Below are 20,350 nucleotides of genomic sequence, written 5' to 3'. Positions count from 1 at the left end.
TTTGCCAAGTCACCTCTTACAAGTGGCAAAAAATAGGTGTGCCTGTTAAAGAGATTTTTAACTCTTAGATGGAGTATTAGAACAAAAAATATCCATTAGATAATGAACTATTAGTTCTACGCCATCTCTTACAATAAATCAACAATTCAACGTGATTTTCTTACGTATTCATGATGAACTAGCATTCGTGCATGAATCCCTTCCCCTTGTTTTAGCTATTAAGCTCTTTGGCTTCTTCCCACCCTCTTGGTAAAAATAAGTCATTGAATGCAAAGAATGCAAGCAGTCCGGCAACATTGCAAATATGTGCATGGTTGTATGTAAGTGTAATACCTGTCTCTTTTCCTTTTAGAGATACCCTTCCCTTTTCAGACTCTTAAATGGCCGTGAGTGGGACAGATGTTGATCACTAATCATATGTAACGTGCATACCTCTACCTAGCCAGCCTCCAACTCATTTTCTTATTTGGATATCCTAAACTGCTTGACGATGGGGTGATATACGGTATACCTACCTAAAGGCCGTCATACTATTTCAAATTAAAAAAAAAAGGAAAATGTTTTCTGAACCATAGGGTGGATCTTTATCTGCTCCATTTCCCTGCCCGGTCCATTTCCCCAAGTTCCTCTAATAGGGTGTGGAAATGATCACCCTACCCCTGACCAAAAACACTGCCTGGGTGGGGTCCACCGTCCACCCCCTTATTAGAGGGACTTGGGGAACTAGATCGGGTAGGAAATGGAGTAGATAATTTTCCACCACGGGGTAGGTATGCTAGTATCTCTATATCTATCTTTTTCTTCCTCACATAAAATGACCCTATTGCCCTTCTATTGATGACATAGTTGTGTCAACTTCATTGGTGGACATCTCGAAAAAAAAAAAGGGGGATTATCACAGCCCACTTGCATGGCCAGTGTGCCAGCAGGGTAAATGGGAGTGTATAATAGGGCAGGGTGGTCATTCACGAGACCTTGTGTTTGCGTGTTGTGGGACTCTATGGGCAATGTTTATTTTTCCATGAATTATGAGAAAAAGGATTCTGCTCAAGTGTATACCCCCTATTCATAGTTAGTAAGTTCGTGTATTAATTGCCGTATTCGACCGTATGAATCAATAATCCGACTCTTACCGTATTCTATTAGGTAGTATAATTTTATATGCGACTCAAAAGAAACAACGTATTAATTGCCTTATTAATCGTGTATTAATACATATTTATGAGTTTTAATTAAACAAAATAAAAAACTAAAAGCCCAAAACCCGGTGAGAAAACCCCCAAACCTGAAACCTGAAGACTCTCGTTCAGGTTTCGTTTTTTAAAACCATTTGAAAAACCTATTGAATAATTTATAAAAACCTAATAAAACTATTTAGGGAGAATGTTTTCAGCATGGGACGTAGGGGCCACGCCCACGCACAACAGGGGCCGGAATGACTGCCATGCCCCCCATGTATGGCTGAAATTTTGCCCCCTTTTGAGCCACCACGTACGCTCTCATTGGCTGGCACGCGCGACGTGGCCCCTGGGTCCCATCCAGAAAACAGGAGTGCAAGTTTGGCCCTTTCGGCCCGAACCCGCCCTAAGCCTAAGCAGGGCCTGGGTTGAGAAACCTAGCCTTGAGGGCGGATCAAAGCTAGAAATTTCTGACCCTGAGTCAGGATCGGTCGGGCTAAGGTTTAGGTCTCGAGCTAAGCCCGACCTGACCTAGCCCGACCCTGTTTTAAGTTATACTATAAAATATGGGAAAATATCTCTACTTGGTGGTGTTTCTTACGCACTCTCATAGGGCACTATGAGATGACGCCTTTGCCCCCTGGGTAGATACCAAGGCATACTCGCCTATTGGCCCAAACGCTTGTGTAGAGACCATGCGACCAAGTAGAGATTTATTGCCCATAAGATAGGGCACCATGTTGACCTATCTGCTCATTCTTCTCATCGTACTTTTAACTGTTTAAGAAGGCATGAGAGATTAGAATTTAGTTGAAAAAAATCACTTTGGTCCTTGATTTTTACTTGGATAAACCTGTATTTTTGCTCCCATACTTTTATAGAGCAACTATATTAAAAATTCGTATTAAACATGTATCGTATCATTCCATGCTGTACCCGAACTTACTAACTATGCCAAGAGCTTTTATATATACTTTACTTTTGTTTTTAGGTGGGGAATAGGGAGGGGGGAAGGTACCAGCCAGGAGGGGGGAATAGGGTACCAACTGCACTAGGCAGATGTTCGTGTAGAAATGAATTATTATTTATTTACCTCTAATTAACAAGGGAGGAAAAATGGGAAAGGGAAACCCAAAACCGGGAAAAGTGTTGAAAGAAACTGTAACTTTAATGCGCCCAAAACCCAGAGTCTCACACCAAGTCCTCCAAACCAAACCAGAACCCATACACACCATTTGGTTGGGAGCGTAAAAACGCGATTTGTTAGGGAGGAAGGCGTTAAAAGGAGCATGACGATGGGACTGGGTCAAACGCCATGGCTCCTGACCCCCGAAACCCTAACCCTAATCTGCAGAAGCAGCGGCGGCAGCAGCAACAACAGTCCCAGAAGAAGAAAGAAGATGACCAACAAAATGGTCCCACACTTATCCACATCTCCTAGTCCACTGCAACAGCTTCGCTCCCTATCATCCCTAATCTGGTTTTTCCTTTATTCTTCTTGTGCTTACCTGCTTTCTATCAATTAGATTGGATGGTGATGATGATGAAGCTTCCGTCTTTCTTAGTATCACTGACCCCCCTCTGATTAATTTTATGCGGGCGTCAGGGCTTCGCAGCGTTTGCGCCTTTGGAGCTGTACTGGTGGAACTGCTTTAGCAATAGAACTAGAATTAGAATTTCATAATTGGGGCTTGGGCTCTACTCTTTTCTCTTTTATTCAGAAAGGGTAGAAGTTGAAAGAAAGAAGAAAGAAGAAATAAGAAGAGGAAGAATACTATGGAAGGAAATTCTGGCGGAAACGACGTTGAATTGCTCTGCAAAACGCTCCAGGTGGAGCACAAACTCTTCTACTTTGATCTGAAGGAGAATCCTCGAGGTCGGTATCTGAAGATTTCTGAGAAGACTTCCGTTAACCGGTCGACTATTATCGTTCCCGTCAATGGCATTTCCTGGTTCTTAGATCTCTTCAATTACTATGTTAATTCCGACGAACAGGATGCGTTTAGCAAGGAATTGCAGCTCGACACTAAAGTATAAGTCTTTTCTGATGTTACATTCTCTTCTTTCCTTCGTTCTGCTTTATTTTTGTTTCTATATCTCCTTTCTTTGAGTTTCCCGTTAAATGGGTATTGGATATCCATCTATGATGCTTTGATGATGGTTGATGTTCAGGTGTTTTACTTTGACATTGGCGAGAACAGAAGGGGTCGCTTTTTAAAGGTGAATTCCCATTCGGTTTGTTTTGTTGCTTCTCGTTGTTGTGAAGTTCTCTTTTCCTTGTTTACTCAAGCGAATGGTCTTTTCTTTATCTCTCTTTTTGGGTGGTTTTTAATTGGATTCCTCTAATGAATATTGAATAATGACTAATTAGTTGGAATTTCATTTCTTTTCGAAATGTTCATTCAGTCATTTTTTCTTTATTTGTTGTGTGTGTTTGTTGGGGGAGGGGGATTATGTATTCCAATGATGGATTGAAGCATCAAGAGAAAGAAGACTGGAACAATATTAAACGGCTCTAATTGGTCTGATTTGGATTTATGCCCTATGATATGAATGCCAATTGTATGAAGTTTCTTGCAAATGCCTTGCATAAATCTATTGAGATACAATATATTTTTACAGTCTATCAGTCTCTGTTTATCCCTTTTGCTGGACCTAGAAGGCTAAAATGCTGCACTTCGTATTGTGCCAACAGTTTAGCTGGTAAGAATTTCTGGTTGGAAATTTAAATCTGGAAAAGCTTATTTTAGTTTAGCTTAATTAGCTCTTTGAGCTATTGATGGACATGAAGAAGTTTTTTTGAATCTCACTTTCAACTGCATTTGCAGACTTCAATAGAGATTCCACCCCAAAAATGAAAAGGAAGGAAGGAGAGGAAAAGGAAAGAAACTGAATGGATATTGGTGGGATTAAGGCGTCTTAAGACCTTTAGTTATAGTCATACTGACCGGAGAGGTGGCGATGGACTCTCACAACCATAGAAGATTTCCTCTCTCAATATGCAGTTGAAGTTATGGGGAACAGTTTAATCTTTCCTAATTTGGAAGGATGGCTGTCTATGGGGATATTGAGGTAATAGGGTCCTTCTTAGGGCAAGAAACTTTTCATAAGGAAATCAGCTTCATCTTTATTCCATAGGTTCAAATTCAAAATGGTGATATGGGATTCTATTGCTGGGAAGTATCAGGATTCTGAAACTTACCTTTTGAAATTAACTGGATTGGAGTTATTGTTTTCCAACTTCTGATCCGTGGTATATGAAAAACCTGGTTTTTGGAGTAGCTGCGAGTGCTGAATTGCCTCTGCTGTATGGATTATCTGATGTCTGCAGCTGGAGAAAGGGAAGCTGAATAGTATCTTGGTTGCCCTGTGAGTAACTGCAACATAGGGCCAAACAATGTAGGGGTGTTACATGACGAAGAAGGTAATCTTTCTCTAGCCAAAAAGATTGGAACTGGATATACTGAGGCACTACTCATCAACAACAACAACAAAAACAACAACTCAGCCTTTTCCCAACTAAATGGGGTCAGTTACGTGGATCCTTGCTAAGACTGAAACTATATTAAACTTATAAAAAAAATCGGTAGAAACTCAGGAAAACCCACCTAAATGGGGTCGGCAACATGGATCACTGTCCTCCAAACATCTCTATTTGTGGCCATGCTTGAGAGCATTGAACTAAAACTCGGAACTCAACCAGGTTTCGACCCTGGGAAAAACCTAGTTGACTCGAGATCTCGGTCAAGTTGGTGCATTTTTTTTTTTCAACTCAAAGGCTGGTTTCGGTGGGTTTTAGATCTAGTTTGGGTCTGAAACTTGGTACTCAGCTTCTTTTAGGCCATTTAAACACAATGACACTATTAGATTTTACAAAAACAAAGTCCAAATAGGAGTTTCAGGGAAACCAAGACACTTACGTATACCAGAAACCAAGATAGACATAGGACAAACACTTATTTATGCCTAATATCATTTACATTTACTTAAGATATTATTCATAAATAAGCAAATACCCCCCTATTTGAGTCCAATAAAAATAGTTAAACAATCAAATTTCCAAAATGGGAAAAGTCAAAACCCCCAGTTCAAGAACAAAAATTGGATTTTCGGCGGTAGGTGCCATTTTCAACTTTCTAATGCTGGGGTTTTTCTAAAATCTAAAAATTTCATAAGTCTTAATATGGTACAACATTGCTAAAAACCAAAGTACGGTAAAATATTCATTTGTTTTGATGTTCAAAAAACTATTTTCATTCACAGCAATTTTGACAGCATTCGCGCACACCAAATTAAGTTTGACCAATACATAACTTCTTCAATATAAGTCAAATTTAAGCAATCTTGGACTTGTTGGAAAGCTTTGCAAACTTAATTTGGTGTGCGCGAATGTTGTCAAAATCGCTCTGAATGAAAATATTTTTTTGGACATCAAAACAAATGAATATTTTACCACACTTTTGGTTTTTAGCAATGTTTTACCATATTAAGATTTATGGAATTTTTAGATTTGAGAAAAATCCCAGCATTAGACTGTTGAAAATTGCACCTATCGCCGAAAATCCAACCTTTTGTTTTTGAACTGGGGGGTTGATTTTTTTTTCCTTTTGGAATTTTATTTTTTAACTATTTTTATTGGATTCAAAGAGGGGGTATTTGCTTATTTATGAATAATATCATAAGTAAATGAAATACAAATTCATTTACTTAAATAATATTAGGCATAAATAAGTGTTTGTCCTGTGTTTGTATACCAAAATGGCAGTCCCTGTAGAACTCGAGAGTTCTGTCGAGTTCTCGTACTTTTATAAGGTAAATGGGTCGGGCCGATCGAGATATTGCATTTTTTAAACTCGGATGCCTCTCGACCTCTGAAAAATCGAGACCTCACGAGTTTTAGTTCCATGCTTGAGGGAAGGCTCAAACTATGTATGTCTTTCTTCACTACTTCTCCTAGGGTATTTTTAGGCCTGCCCCTAGCTCTTTTAGATACTTCATTCTGAATCAGGTGATGTAGATAAGTCACTTAGGGCTTATTATAGTGGAAATAAGCTTTGGGTTGGGTCATGTATGTATTGGGACTTTGATCCCATGGGTTTACTTTATAATTGGCTAATAATGAGCCTAAAATATGGGTAGAAAGTAGGAAAACGGGATTTACTTCATTAGATTAGGTAGAGTCCTATTTTGAGTATGTTTTCTTTATTACTTCACTTTCTTAGTCAATTTAGGTTACCTTATTAGTTGGGAAAATTTACGTTTACCACCCCTGTGGTTTCAAACTATTACGTCTATCACCCCTGAAATTTGATCTATTTCAAAAACCTCCCCTGTATTTTGAAAAACCAATCGTAACCCTACCGTTAGATTAGAACAGTTAAGTGATGATTTCATTGCCCAATTTTAATCTAAATGCCCATATTACCCTTAATAAAACCTCATTCCTTATTTACCCCCACTTGGAATAAAGTAATATTACTTTTTTACCCCACTACGGATGAAACTTCTTCCTCTCAAACACGAAGAGACCGAAAGCTTAGAGGGAAGAAAAGACGTACTTCCATCATTGCTGAACCGACAACCTCCATCGCCGAAGAAGGAAATCACCATCGCCGACGCCTTTGGGTTCTTCGCCGAGCACCACCATCTCCATTCCCCTCTTTATCGGATCCACGGCTATAAACTCTGTTCACTCTGAAACCCTGTGATGAGCTACTTGTGAAAACCCATAATCTCTCCCTCCCTCCCTCGATCTTCTCAATCTCCCTCGATTTCCCCCACATCGTCGACCGAGAGGAGAGGAGAGAGCCATAGAAAGAAAAGGGAAAGAATGGGTTATCTTCTTCAACCCCAAGAATCTGCTAAGAAACCCACCGTCTGCGGTTTGTGGTGATGATCATAATTACCTTGTATTAGACTCTGCTGATCACTCCAAACAGAGCTCAACAACAGAATCACATGGAAGGGATTCCAACGTGTGCTTTTATGCACCGGGTATGGTAACCTACCAGAACTGCGAAAACTATTACATATACACCAAGAAGGGATCAATGCGAGCGCCGAGAAAACTATTACATATACACCAAGAAGGGATTCAATCCGAAACAAAAAAGAAAGAGAAGTGACAACTCCAAAATCCCACTTTCCTGCTCTGATTTTTTTTTTTCACTACTTTGTGATATTGCTGCCATCGATACTCTTCAATTTCTTTGAGAGAATTCTGAAGTGGTGTTGGTATTCTCTGGGGTGAAACTGGGATTCAATAGCCGGCGGTTCTGCAAGAATTCAGGTTTGAGATTTCGTCTTTCCTTTTTCTATCTCTTCGATTCTCAATCTCTCTAATTCTTGATGTTTTATACCTCAAGAACATTAGTCTTTGTGATAATTTTGGCTCCCAATTGGTATGCTTGGGATTGACAAGTGGGCAAGTGGGGTTCTGCTGATTACTAATTTGTCCATTTTGAAATGAGTGATTTTGATTTTGTGACCACTGAGGTAGTCTGATTGATAAAGATTATGTTTCAGAGTAATGGGGTTGCAGAGGAGGAAGAAGAAGAAGGAGAAGGAGGAGGAGAAGGGACGGTGATGTGGTGGGGTTGGCTTGCAGCGGGTTGGGTTGGGTTGCAACAGGTGGTCGGGCCAGTGGGGTTGCAGAGGAGGAAGGAGGAGGAGGAGGAGAAGGGACGGTGATGTGGTGAGTCCCATTTAAGGGTAAAATTGAAAAAAAAAATAAAAATTGAGTAATTAGGTTAGTTACAATCTGTTTTAGGTACCTCAAAACACAATATGTGAAACTTTGGGTACTTAAATTATAATTTGGTAAAACGGTAGGTACCCTAGGTGCCATTTACCCAATAACAAATAAGAAAGGGCAAAATTGTCTTTTAGAAATAAAACTAACAGAGTTAGTACTCAGGGGTACAGACGTAATTTTGAAATTTCAGGGGTGGTAGATGTAATTGTTTGAAACCTCAGGGGGGGTAGACGTAAATTTCCCTATTAGTTAAGAATAGGGTTAGGCCTTTCCTTATTAGTGTCTAAGTTTATTTTTGAATCTTTTGTATAAGTTTGTAAGGGAGGCCAGCATTGTACACAAATTTTATAAATGAAATATTGGCTTTAGCCTTGGTGAAATCCTGAGAGAGGTTGGGTGAGATGCCCAGGCTGAGATGGCCATTCCCTTCCCCCATTCCCTTCCATCGGTTCTTGATTCCAAATCCTAATTGAGTTTAAAAGTGCTACAAGCTGAGATTTCTTTCGACTGATTGTCACATTGATTTCTTAAAGATTATTATATCAAGATCATTGCTGCTTCAACAGGTTAATTTGTGTTTTTTTTTATTTGTTACTCAAACCAAGGAAATTGTTCCCTCATTTGAGTTTCCATTGTTCTCTTGTTTCCCTTATTTTTGGTTCCCATTGTTTTCTTGTTTCCCTTATTTTTAGACCCCATTGTTCTCTTGGTTCCCTCATATGATTTTAGTTCCCATTGCTTTCTTTCTTGTTCTTTTGAGATTTTCTATTTGATCCTGCCTGGGATTAGACCTATTCAGGTTCTAGTCTTACATTATCAGGTCATCCCTCCGCACTGGTGCATCCCGAGGCCTTGGTTGAACATGACCATGCCACCTCAAACTAATGCAATCCCAGGATTGGAAACCCTATATGGGTTCGCTATGAGCCTGCCCAAGTGTTAGATAACCCAAATCACAATAAGTAGTGGCCAAATAGTAAATAGTTTGAAGATTTATATGAACAGTGGCAGAATTGTAAATAGGCAGAATCTTAATAGTGTATTTGGGTAGACGAGTGAAAGGATAAAGTAGGGATTTTAACTAATTAGAAGGGACAGACTTGGAACAAGCCAAATTAAAAAGATAAGAGAGAATAAGGAATAAAGGGTAGGGGTATTAGAGGAAATAATTAAAAGAGGAATTTTAAAGCAACCCACGATGAGGGTCACCTTCATCCTTCAGACGTAACCATGGAAGAAACTACGGAAAGGCTGAATCGATGAGCAGTGTCTCCTCTCTGAATCTTAATCTATCCCAATGTTTTAGGAGGTGATTCGCAACCATAAGAGATCTTCCGGGCGCAACTCACAGGAGCCTCAAACACTGGTTGAAGAAATTCTGCCCAACCGAGAAACTCAATACCTGGCGGAAAACCCAGATTTTTAGGTGAGCCGGACTCCTTTGTTGGAGCTTTATTGGTTCTGAAACTTCTGGCTCTAAATCTCAGCCCCGCGCCTTCTGAATTCCAAGTGATGCTCAATTGAAACAATCATCAATGAATCGAGAAAATTTCTGCAACTCAGGCTTATCGGTGAATAGAGAACAAATCCTTGCTTTGCTACGACCCTCACAACACGGGTTGATTTCGGTGAAGAAACCCTTGGATTAGGATCGCCTATGAGGGAGCGGTCTTCGATTAGGATCTGACCTAGCAGAGAGTTCGGTCACTTTCTTCTCAGCCTGGTAATGTCAACACTCAACAGTAACACAAGCAGCAACTGGGTAGAAAATGAAAGAAGAAAATCAGAGGAGTGAAGAGAGGCACGCACGGCTCATGGCAGCCATCAGTTTAACCCAAATAAAATTTCATTCAAAATTCTCCAATCTCAATCGTTGGGTACAACCAAGTTACTGAAATAGAGTTCGACTCTATATTGGACTCGAACTGGAACAAACTCTTCCCCCAACTCTACATACGACTCTATCAAGAATAATATAATAAGAAGAAAATTACAAAATTTAACTCAAAAGATAAATCCTAATTCCTACGCATGACTGCATCAACTCTCCCTGTCTTAAAAGAACTGGAATCCGCTGAGTTAGGTCGCAAGCCCAAGATGCCTCTGTAATTCTTTTGACATTGAGGTGGCACGTATCTTGAGGTAGACTATCGAACTGCAACTCCACAAGTAGGGAGAAGAGAGTGATCCATAACTGAAGGAGGGGACAACTGTTGTCGCCGCGACATATCTTTCAATGCATGAGGTAGCATTAGAAACATACGCCCTCCTTGTTTTATTTTGATAGTGTTCCGTGCACCTTCGTAGAGAATACCAACATGTTGCCAAGGTCACCCTAAAAGAATGTCGCAATGCGCTAACGAGGTGACTAGGCAAGGCATATGGTACTGTAATGGCCCATATTGCAAGTATACTCGAACTACTATAGTGGCCCCTTGAACTGTAGTTTTAAAACCTCGCACATGAGTTTTCTTGAAAAGCTGCTTCTGTGGAAGATTGTGTGCTCGAACAAAATCAGTAGAGATGAGATTGGCTTTTGCCCCAATATCAACAACTGTATGAACATTTGTATATCCAGCACCGTGCAGAAGAATACTGATGCAGGTCCAAGCACTAGGATGAAGAAGAAGCCTTGAGAAGGCTGCTGTTTGTTTTTTTGTTGGAGCTTTTTCCCATACTTTGTTTTTAATTGTCTAAGTTATTAGGGGCAAATCAGTCTTTTCCCCCTTTTAATTATTTTAAGTTGTTTGCTTAGCTTAACTTCCCCTCCATGATTTTATTAGAGGGTTGATTTGTTTTTGGATTTGTTTTTGTACTCAGATTTGGAGTACAAGTCTGAGATCTATTTGTAATTAGGAATCAGATTGGGATTACTAGTCCTAGTCTGAGTAGGGTTTGGCTTAAAGCCTTGATTTATAAATAAACACCATCGTGAGAGGCTCCCCCATAGTTCAATTAATCAATTTTTGCTTTCAAGCTTGCTGCCATTGCTGCCATTGCTCTCTGAGTGTTATATCCTTGTAGATCTCAAGGTGGATAGGGTGGGTGGACTCCTGCGACTCCTTGCATCGAGAAGATCGGGAGGTTTCTTCAAGTATTCAAGCTGCTGTTTTGGAATTCTCTTCAAACCAGTAAGTAGATTTTAAATTCTGTTATACCTTCTACTTCTTATCCTCTAACCTAAGCCTCCCCTTTTCCATCGTTCCAGATCAGTTCACTAAACCAGATTTCCCTTCCCTCCATTAAACCTGCAACTAATCCATTCGAACCTTAGCTGGATTTTCAAGCAACCATCATCCAGCCACTTGATCATCCCCAAACTTCCATCAAACCTTCCTCTCACCCCCTCCTACACTCGATCCAAAGCCCAGCCCTTCATTCCAACCCTAACCTCTCTATCACCTTACTCCATTAAAACTCAAAACCCAAAACCCGATAGGTCAATTCTGCCCTAATTTGTAGAATTTTCAAACTCATCTAAACCCTAATCTTCTTATACCTCAATAACCCCCTAGACCTGCCCATTAAAACCCTATAAACCTTTTCTTCAACATCCAACCCTAACCCTAGTTTTGCCCTAAAATTACTAAACCCTAACCCAATCAGCCAGCCTTGTTTGTGATCCTATTACCCTGGTTCCTAGTGGGAGTAATTCCTACCTGGACTACATTAAATACCCTTTTGTCTGAAGAGGGAAGCTTTATCAACTAGTCCATTCGAGAATTATGTAAAACTAGCGGAGTAAGCTTTAACTTCATCATCGTCATCCTCTAAAGGATAAGGGTATAAATTTTCATCATCATCGTCATCCTTCTCTATTTGGTGTTTCTTTGTTGCATTTATGGGGCGAGACTATTGGGACATTTATTGCCATAATGACCCTTTTCACCACAATTACGACACGTAATGTTCTTCAACCAATCATTGTTTCTGTTAAATTTCATTTTTTTTTTCTTTCACTTTACGGGGTTCAGGCTTCTTTTCTTCAATCTGTGGTGGAGGCCTATAAACTGAAGGAGTCTTGAGCATATTCTTCAGATAACTATATTTTTCTTCAGCTGTCTTGGCATAAGCTGCTACAACATCAACGGACCTGAAATCAGTTTTAGCCAACTCTAATCGAACCCGTTGACATATCAGTACTTAGCCTGCTGATAAATCTCATAACCCGTTGTTGGGCACCTTGAAGATAATTTACGGAACTCTAGTGTGTAAGTATCCACATCCTTGTCGCTTTGCTGAAAATTGAACAATTTGTGAAACAATAGCTTCTCATAATTAGGAGGAACATATTTTTGCATTTAGAATCTACTTCACGACTTCCCAATTAGTAACGGGTCCAAGTCACCTGATAAGCCTCAAATGTTGTACGTCATCCCACCATGAACATGCATACCCAATAAACTTGATGAGGACGAGTTCACACTTTTTTCTCGTCCGGAAAGGATTTATAATCAAAGATCCTTTCAACCTTGGTAAGCCAATCAAGAATTTCCTCTGTCCCTTTTTCACTACTGAACTCTGGAACCTCAACTTTGGTGCCATAGTCCCTATTGAAAAATTGCCGTGTGATGTCCTGGGGCATAAATGGATCAGGTTGATGCCTTTGAGATGTATCTTCAATCCGTAAAGAATGAAATTGAGGAGCTGATGTAGATGTTCCTGCTTCAACTTGTTTTCTGGTTCTCTTCATAAAAGCAAGAATTTCAGCGAGGGTGCTCTGAGTCTCTTCCATGAACTTGTCATACATTATCTCATTCCTCTCAAGTCTGGCATCAGTCTTCTGTTGATTCTCAGCCACTTCCTGGTATAATTTGTGCAACTCAGAATTTGTAATATGACCACCTGTCATGGTTTTTAACTGCCAGAAATTGTGGCTCTAATATCAATTTAATGCAATCCCAGGGGTGGGAAACCCTGTATGGGTTCGCTATGAGCCCGCCCAAGTGTTAGATAACCCAAATTACAATCACTAGTGGCAAAATAGTAAATAGGTTGAAGATTTATAAGAGCAGTGGCAGAATTGTAAATAGGCAGAATCTTAGTAGTGTATTTGGGTAGGGAAGAGTGAAAGGATAAAGAAGGAATTTTAACTAATGAGAAGAGATAGCTTGGAACAAACCAAATTAAAAGGATAAGAGAGAATAAGGAATAAAGGGTAGGGGTGTTGGAGGAAATAATTAAAAAAAAGGAATTTTAAAGCAATCCACGATGAGGGTTACCTTCAACCTTTAGACGTAACCATGGAAGGAACTACGGTAAGGCTGAATCGATGAGCAGTGTTTCCTCTCTGAATCTTAATCTATCCCAATGATGTAGGAGGTGATTCGCAACTAAGAGATCTTCCAGACGCAACTCACAGGAGCCTCAAACACTGGTTGAAGAAATTCTGCCCAACCGAGAAACTCACTACCTGGCGGAAAACACAGATTTTTAGGTGGTCGGACTTGTTTGTTGGAGCTCTATTGGTTCTGAAACTTCTGGCTCTAAATCTCAGCTCCACGCCTTCTGAAGTCAAAGTGATGTTCAATTGAAACAACCACCAATGAATCGAAGAAAATTTCTTCAACTCAGGCTTGACGGTGAACAGAGAACAAATCCTTGCTTTGATATGAACCTCGTAAAGGGGTTGATTTGGGTGAAGAAACCATTGGATTAGGTTTGCCTATGAGGGAACGGTCTTCGGTTAGGATCTCTGGTCAGATCCAAAGAGTAGCAGAGAGTTTGGTCCCTTCCTTCTCAGTTTGGTAATGTCAAGTAACACAAGCAGCAACTGGGTAGAAGAAGAAGAAGATCAAATCCTAAACCTACATTGAAACTGAAATAGAGTTCGACTCTATATTGGACTCAAACTGAAACAAACTCAACCCCCAACTCTATGTTCGGGTCTATCAATAATGATATAATAAAAAGAAAATTACAAATTTTAACTCAAAAAGATAAATCCTAATTCCTATGCATAGCTGCATCACAAATGAAGAAGAAGAGAGGCACACACTGCTCATGGCAGCCATCGGTTTAACCCAAATAAAATTTCATTCCAAATTCTCCAGTCTCAATTGTTGGGTACAGCCAAGTATTTAAATGGAAAAATCAACCCTAAACCTACCTTGAAACTGAAATAGAGTTCGACTCTATATTGGACTCAAACTGAAACAAACTCTATCCCCAACTCTATATACGACTCTATCAAGAATAACATAATAAAAAGAAAGTTACAGTTTTTAACTCACAAGATAAATCCCGACTCCTATGTATTAGGCTATGTGAAAATTGTATGAAGTGCTATTTCACTCCATGGTCCTGGCCTTCTGACTGACTTAAAAATCTACTGATATGATTCCTGTGATATTTATTATCTTTTTAGTTTTTTTTTTTAAAATTTGTTGTGTTTGCTGAAGCTTCCTTCGACTTTATTCAAAACCTCATCTCCATGGTTCATCCTAACATCTCATAAACCTCCACTGGTTGTTCCTTGATTGAGGGACCTTCTCTAAATACTCAGCCCAAAACCTTTGATTACACAAATAGTGTGGGAAACCATACCCATACCGGACAACTTTTCTATCATGTGAACTGATAATATGATATTTTGACCATTGGATAATTGGGGAACTGGTGGCCCAGCTCGAGCATATGGCTCATTGTGTATGTGTCTTTTCTCCTTATTTTTCAACAGTTCCTGTTCTTCAAATAGTCCCAAATAAATTTGACCTTTTCAGACGAACATTAAAGCATTATATTACATTCCTACATACTGAAAATTAATTCATGGCTGGATGGCGACATGGAACATTCAGGGAGGTTTGGTTTGTTGCTCTGATGTTTATTACATGGAAATATCTTCACTTTTTTAAATAGGGGAAATTTGACGGACACCCCCTGTAAGTATATGAAATATCATGGACATACCAAACTTTGGAAAAATATCAGACTACCCTTATTTTATGATTGTATTTCAACTTAGTCCACTCCGTCAGGTCTGTGCAGTTAAGTCACTGTTAACTCTTTTATAATGGCGAAATTACCCTTACCACAGGGTGAACTTCCCATAATACCCTTGAGGGTAAAGCCCCAAATTAAAACCATTCTCTTCATCTTCTTCGTTGGTCCGAAGGTCGAAGAAGGGTTAATGCTATCAATTGCTGCCTCTGGCGCGCCATTAATCCAGCAGCCTATGCTAAAAAAAAAAAATCCGGCAAGTGTTTGAAAACCCCTACGGGCATCTTATGCCGCCGCCGCTGCAATTCCTAGCGGTGAGAGGAAACGACGGTTTTAGAAAGAGTTTGAAAACCCAAAGAAAATCTCTAATTTCCGTTCTGAAATGGTAGGGGTTCGTGTGTTTCTTTTGTTGATTGTGGGAACAGTTTATTCTCGGGCTTTTTTTCTTCCGAAAATCTAAACTATGGATGATATTTGCAGGTTTAATTTAGTAGAGCATCAGAAATACCACACAACAAAATCAACTTCTCATATGAATGTTACTTATTAGTAAATCAATCTTAAATCTGAAATGTAACAGCTCTCAGTGACCAAACCAGAGAGAACGTTTAGAAAATATAAAACAAAATTGTGTCAAGAAAGACGCATAGACAAGAACACCGATCCTCCTCCTCCTCCTCACCACCAGTCATCTTCTTCGTCCCCTTTCCCTGCATCTTCAATTGATCTGTCTTCGACAACCTCTCTGTTTGGAAGCCCTCCTCCGGGTCCCATCCCTACTCGTTCTTTTGGTCCCACCACCACCACCTCCTTCGTTTCAGACGATAACGACAATTCTGGTGTTGCTGTTCTTCTTGTACTATTCTTCTGCTCTGCCATCTAACTAGAGGGAGATCATAGAAGAATAAAAACAAAGAAAAAATTGTTGTATGGGTCCTCTTCCTAAGAAGCCAAAAAATCCAGGTTGAAATCTGCAGGAGTAAAAAGGAGGGAGAAGGAAGAGAACCCAAATCTGAGAAATTGAGAAACCAGAAACACAAGTCAAGGGAAAACCGAAATCCCCATTTTTGAGAACCAAAATCTCGCAGGTTCTGGAGTGAAAATTGGCTGCTTATGGGAAAAATTCTTCCGTTCTTGCTTCTTCCTTCTTCCCTCACCTCCTCCCCAGACTTTGCCCAACCCACCGCCAGATTTCCTCTACCTATCGTCTCTCACTACCAGCACCCAAACCCACTTTCTGCAAATGGATGATGATGAGTTGCTGCAAATAATCATCGTCGGAGAAGAAATCGACGGACTTGATTGTCGATAGAGCTGGAGCTGGCGCAGCTGATCGTGGCCGGAGAAGAAATCGCTGGAAGATGATGGATTCTTAGTAATTTTTAGGGTCCTGAAAATTACTAAGAGGGTAAAATCGACATTTTAACTTTGGGTGGTAACCCTGCTTAACGTCAGGGGGAAGGTTGCCATTTTGACCAAGTTTGGCAAGTCTCTGACATATTGAATATTTAGAGGGGGTGTCCGTGAAATTTGCCCTTTTAAATAAATGAGAGAGAGGCAGGTTTACTGTGGAATGAAGACTGTCAATATCTTGTTCTATTTACAAGTTATCGCCAAACAAGTGTAGGTTGGAATTAGGAAACTGGCCATTCCAACCTTAATCCCAAATTCACTCTCTTTTGATGCTTCTTACTCGGGAATCTAGCTTCTTAATGGAAATGTCAATGGAGCACCAAATTGTTGAATCAAGTTTCCTTGTTTATGAAAAGTGTCACTGAGGATTTTCCTTAGGCTCTCGTCCTGTGAAATATCCAGCTCTGAAAGGGCAAACTCTTTTCCTTTGCAGGTAGGATTGAGTTGATCAGATCAGTCCTTCGATCCTCTTATATCTACTGGTGTGGTATCTATGGACTTTCAAACCATCATAGCCATGGACTCTATCTTCCGCTCCTTCCTTTGGAAAGGAAGGAACCCTGTAAATTCCTTCATCCGATTAGTTGGGCTGCCACCTGTCTCCCAAAATCTAAAGGTGGTCTTGGTATTCAGAGGATCCGTGACTATAATGTTGCTGTCATCCTCAAGCTAATCTAGAAAATCTCCACCAAGCATGATTCAATATGGGTCAATTTTAACTCCATTTGGACAACCCCCCAACCCCAGACCCCTCTTGGGTTTGGCATAAAATCCTTCTCTTCCATCCCTTAGCCTTTTCAACCACCTCCTCAGTGATCGCTGATGAGACTTCTCTCCCTCTGGCTTGATCCCTGGCATCCCCTAGGAGTCCTTGACAATCTCTTAGGCGCCCATTCAATCTATTCCTCCGATATCCCTAAATCTGCCCCTCCACAATCATCTCCATAGGATCCTGGTCCCCCCTCCCCTTTCCCCCGGTCTCATCCATGTCTGGGTGTCTCTCCACCCTACCCCTCCTACCCCTCCCTCTTGGACAAGGTTATTTGGCTCCCCTCCCTGAAAGGGATTTTTACCTCCAAGTCTACTTGTGACTTTGTTAGACCCCATGCCCCCTGTCCCCTGGTACAATATTGTCTGGTTGCAAGACATCCCCCGCCATGTCTTTAATTTTTGGAGAACCCTAAATCTTTGCTTCCCTACCCAATCTTGCACCGCCACATCCCTGTTTCCCCCTCCTGTGTTCTTTGCTGGAATGGTAACGAGGACGTCGACCACCTATTTTCCCCCTGCCCCTTAGCCCTCTCTATTTGGAAGAAAGCTTTACATTCCATTTGGCCCCGTAGTAGGAGACCTCTTCCCTTCTCCAGGGGATGGCTGTTAGGGCTTTTTCTGGTTGTACAATATGCGACATCACCGGCAAGCTTGTGTTTGGGGCTGCTATATGTCACATTTGGTTGGAATGGAATCTCTGAAGATAGACCTCCAATTTTCTTTCTATTGACATGATTTAGAAAGCCAACTTCTCCGAAGTTGGTTCCAAGCTTCACATGCTTCCCCACAGATCTCTTATTGATACCCCAAGGAACTTGGGTTTTAGATGATTCTCTTTCGTCCTCATAGCCTGCCTTCTTAAGGCCCCCCCCCTCTCTTTTTTGGGGGGTTTTTGGTAATAATAATTTATTCACCAAAAAACAAAATGTCACTGGTATAGTCAAGTGGTGGGAAGAAAAGTCAATGTGAAGTGATATGTGAAAACAAGTGGGACCAACAAGAAAAATAGTGAATATTGGCTACTTTGGGCAAAATATTATTGCCCAACAAGAAAAAACTAACGGGGAGCGCCGAGATTAGATTTCCGATATTAAATTTGTTGATTTCTCTCTGTTGGCTATTTTTTCGCTCAGTGTTATTCACTTTATTTTTTATTTTACTGAACTCATGAAGATTTCAATTTACTTAACTTCACATTTAGCCAAATGGAGCCTTAAATATGCTGCCACACGACACTAGTTGGCTTTTGAATGGTGTACCTTCCCCCCCAACACAAAAAAATCTTATTATCTTGTTTCCATGCATAGTTTTTAGAAGCAGCGCTTGGACCACATATATAAGTAAACTTGGTTTGGCAAGTCCCTTTTGGGAATTTTAACGACTCATGTTTTTGTTCAGGTAGCGGAAGCATCGGTGAGTAGGAACCGAAGTACGATCATTGTTCCAGCAGGAAGTGCCCGGGATGAAGGGTGGGCTGCTTTCCGGAACATCTTAGCTGAGATCAATGAGGCTTCTAGGCTTTTTATCCTACCTAATCAGGTATGTACTCATGATCAACTATTCATTGCCTGTTACTTGCTGAAAATATGAGTCTCATGGGTTCTCTTTGTTGAAACAGCAAAACTCTGAACCTTCAGAACGCCTTGTGGGCCTTTCTGATGACGTAGGTGCAGGATTCATAGCTGGTCATAGTACTCAACCTGCTTCAGCATCTGAATTAAATGTAGAACGATCAGTTGAATTGCCTTCACAGGATGAAATCGGTAGCCTGGGGGTTTCAAAGGTGATCAGAGCTGATCAGAAGAGATTCTTCTTTGATCTTGGGAGCAACAACAGGGGTCACTTCTTGAGAATATCTGAGGTAAATTTGATGGTTGTGTAATTTGCCTCCCCCCCACCCTGATTGGTTGTGTTTTGCATGATCATATTATGGGCTTTGTTTTCGAGTCAATTTAGTGTTGATCCATCTTGAATCACAATTGCAGGTGGCAGGAGCTGATCGCTCTTCCATTATTCTCCCCTTATCTGGGCTGAAACAATTCCATGAAATGGTTGGTCATTTTGTGGAGATCACAAAAGATCGACTTGAAGGGATGACAGGTGCAAATGTCCGGACAGTGGAGCCACCGCAGAGATGAATCTGATGATTTTGGGGGTGGTGAAGCAAAAGCTCACGAGTGTTGCAAGTGTTAGATCTATTCTATCCATTTGAATTAGGGGGTGGGGGTTGCATATTGGTAGTCTTATTTCTGTAGTTCTATCATTCAAGTCTGTTTGAAAATAATCCAATTTTCTGTGTCGATGATTTCTTGGAAGGGAAATTGGGGTTGTTTGTCTAAGCTTATTTCTAATCAAGTAATAATGGAAAACCCCTGTATTGATTAATGACATTTGCATTCATTCAAGTGAAACCTACCTACCTATATATATATGGCATCTATATAAACATCTTCATCTGTATTTTTTTTTTAATTTTGGACCAAACATTTTCTATTGATCATCATCCATCGTGCTCCTCTCCATTTGCTGCCATTTGGTAGCAATTGGCAAGTTGGTTTAAGATATTTTTTAGTTTCCTTTTGATTCCCTCCCATCCCATCACACGGTTTTATATTATTAGACTATTAGTGTCTAATGTCATTTTAATACTTTGCTTCACGTTATTGCCTATGCTTTCTCTGAAGCCTACGCATGCAACCTCATCGCCTACTTTCTCCGCCTTTGTCATTACATTATTATTTAAAAAATGGAGGACTTCCTCCTCCTCCAATGGCTAGGACTGAAAATGGATAATCGAAAATTCGAATTTGATTTGGATTTGCATCTGTTTAGGGACGTTTGTATTCGTTTAGAGATACTTGGAAAAAAAATCTGAATATTCTGCTATCTGGAGAAAAATCCGAATACTTAATAATAAAAAATTTAGTAAATAATGATCTTGAGGGTTTTTGAAGGCAAAGATGTAAACGGATGGTAGAAAATTCGAATTCGATCTGCATCCGAATCCATCCAAATCCGTATTCGATCAGAAAATATCTGGAGCTGTATCCAATCCATTTACAAGCCTACCAATGGCCATGCACGCGTCTAGCTTTAGCTCACCCTCTGCTGGACCCTCTACCTCTCCTACATGCCACATCATCTATCTTTTTTTTTTGCAAGACATTAGTTAAAGAGTTTTAATTTTAGGGCACTGTTCTCTGTGCCGCAGTGCAGCCTGTGCCCAGCCACATGGGGGTAGGCACAATGACCACCCTGCCCCCCCTGCACAAACTGCCCATGTGCCTGGGTG

General features: G+C 40.4%; 1 protein-coding gene across 1 annotated transcript; it reads left to right on the top strand.

Moving 5' to 3' along the window:
* Window positions 1-2,705: 2,705 nt before the first annotated feature.
* On the top strand, window positions 2,706-19,441 carry LOC122642408 (transcription factor Pur-alpha 1-like). Its single transcript, XM_043835861.1, has 6 exons — window positions 2,706-2,904; window positions 2,945-3,209; window positions 3,351-3,398; window positions 18,457-18,597; window positions 18,677-18,919; window positions 19,044-19,441. Exons 2-6 carry the CDS (start codon window positions 2,955-2,957, stop codon window positions 19,194-19,196), a joined length of 840 nt encoding a protein of 279 aa, XP_043691796.1. The 5' UTR covers window positions 2,706-2,904; window positions 2,945-2,954; the 3' UTR covers window positions 19,197-19,441.
* Window positions 19,442-20,350: the final 909 nt, after the last annotated feature.

Source organism: Telopea speciosissima, chromosome 10 (genome assembly GCF_018873765.1).
Source record: "Telopea speciosissima isolate NSW1024214 ecotype Mountain lineage chromosome 10, Tspe_v1, whole genome shotgun sequence".
NCBI classification, from domain to species: domain Eukaryota; kingdom Viridiplantae; phylum Streptophyta; class Magnoliopsida; order Proteales; family Proteaceae; genus Telopea; species Telopea speciosissima.
This window is presented reverse-complemented; position numbering and strand designations above follow the sequence as displayed.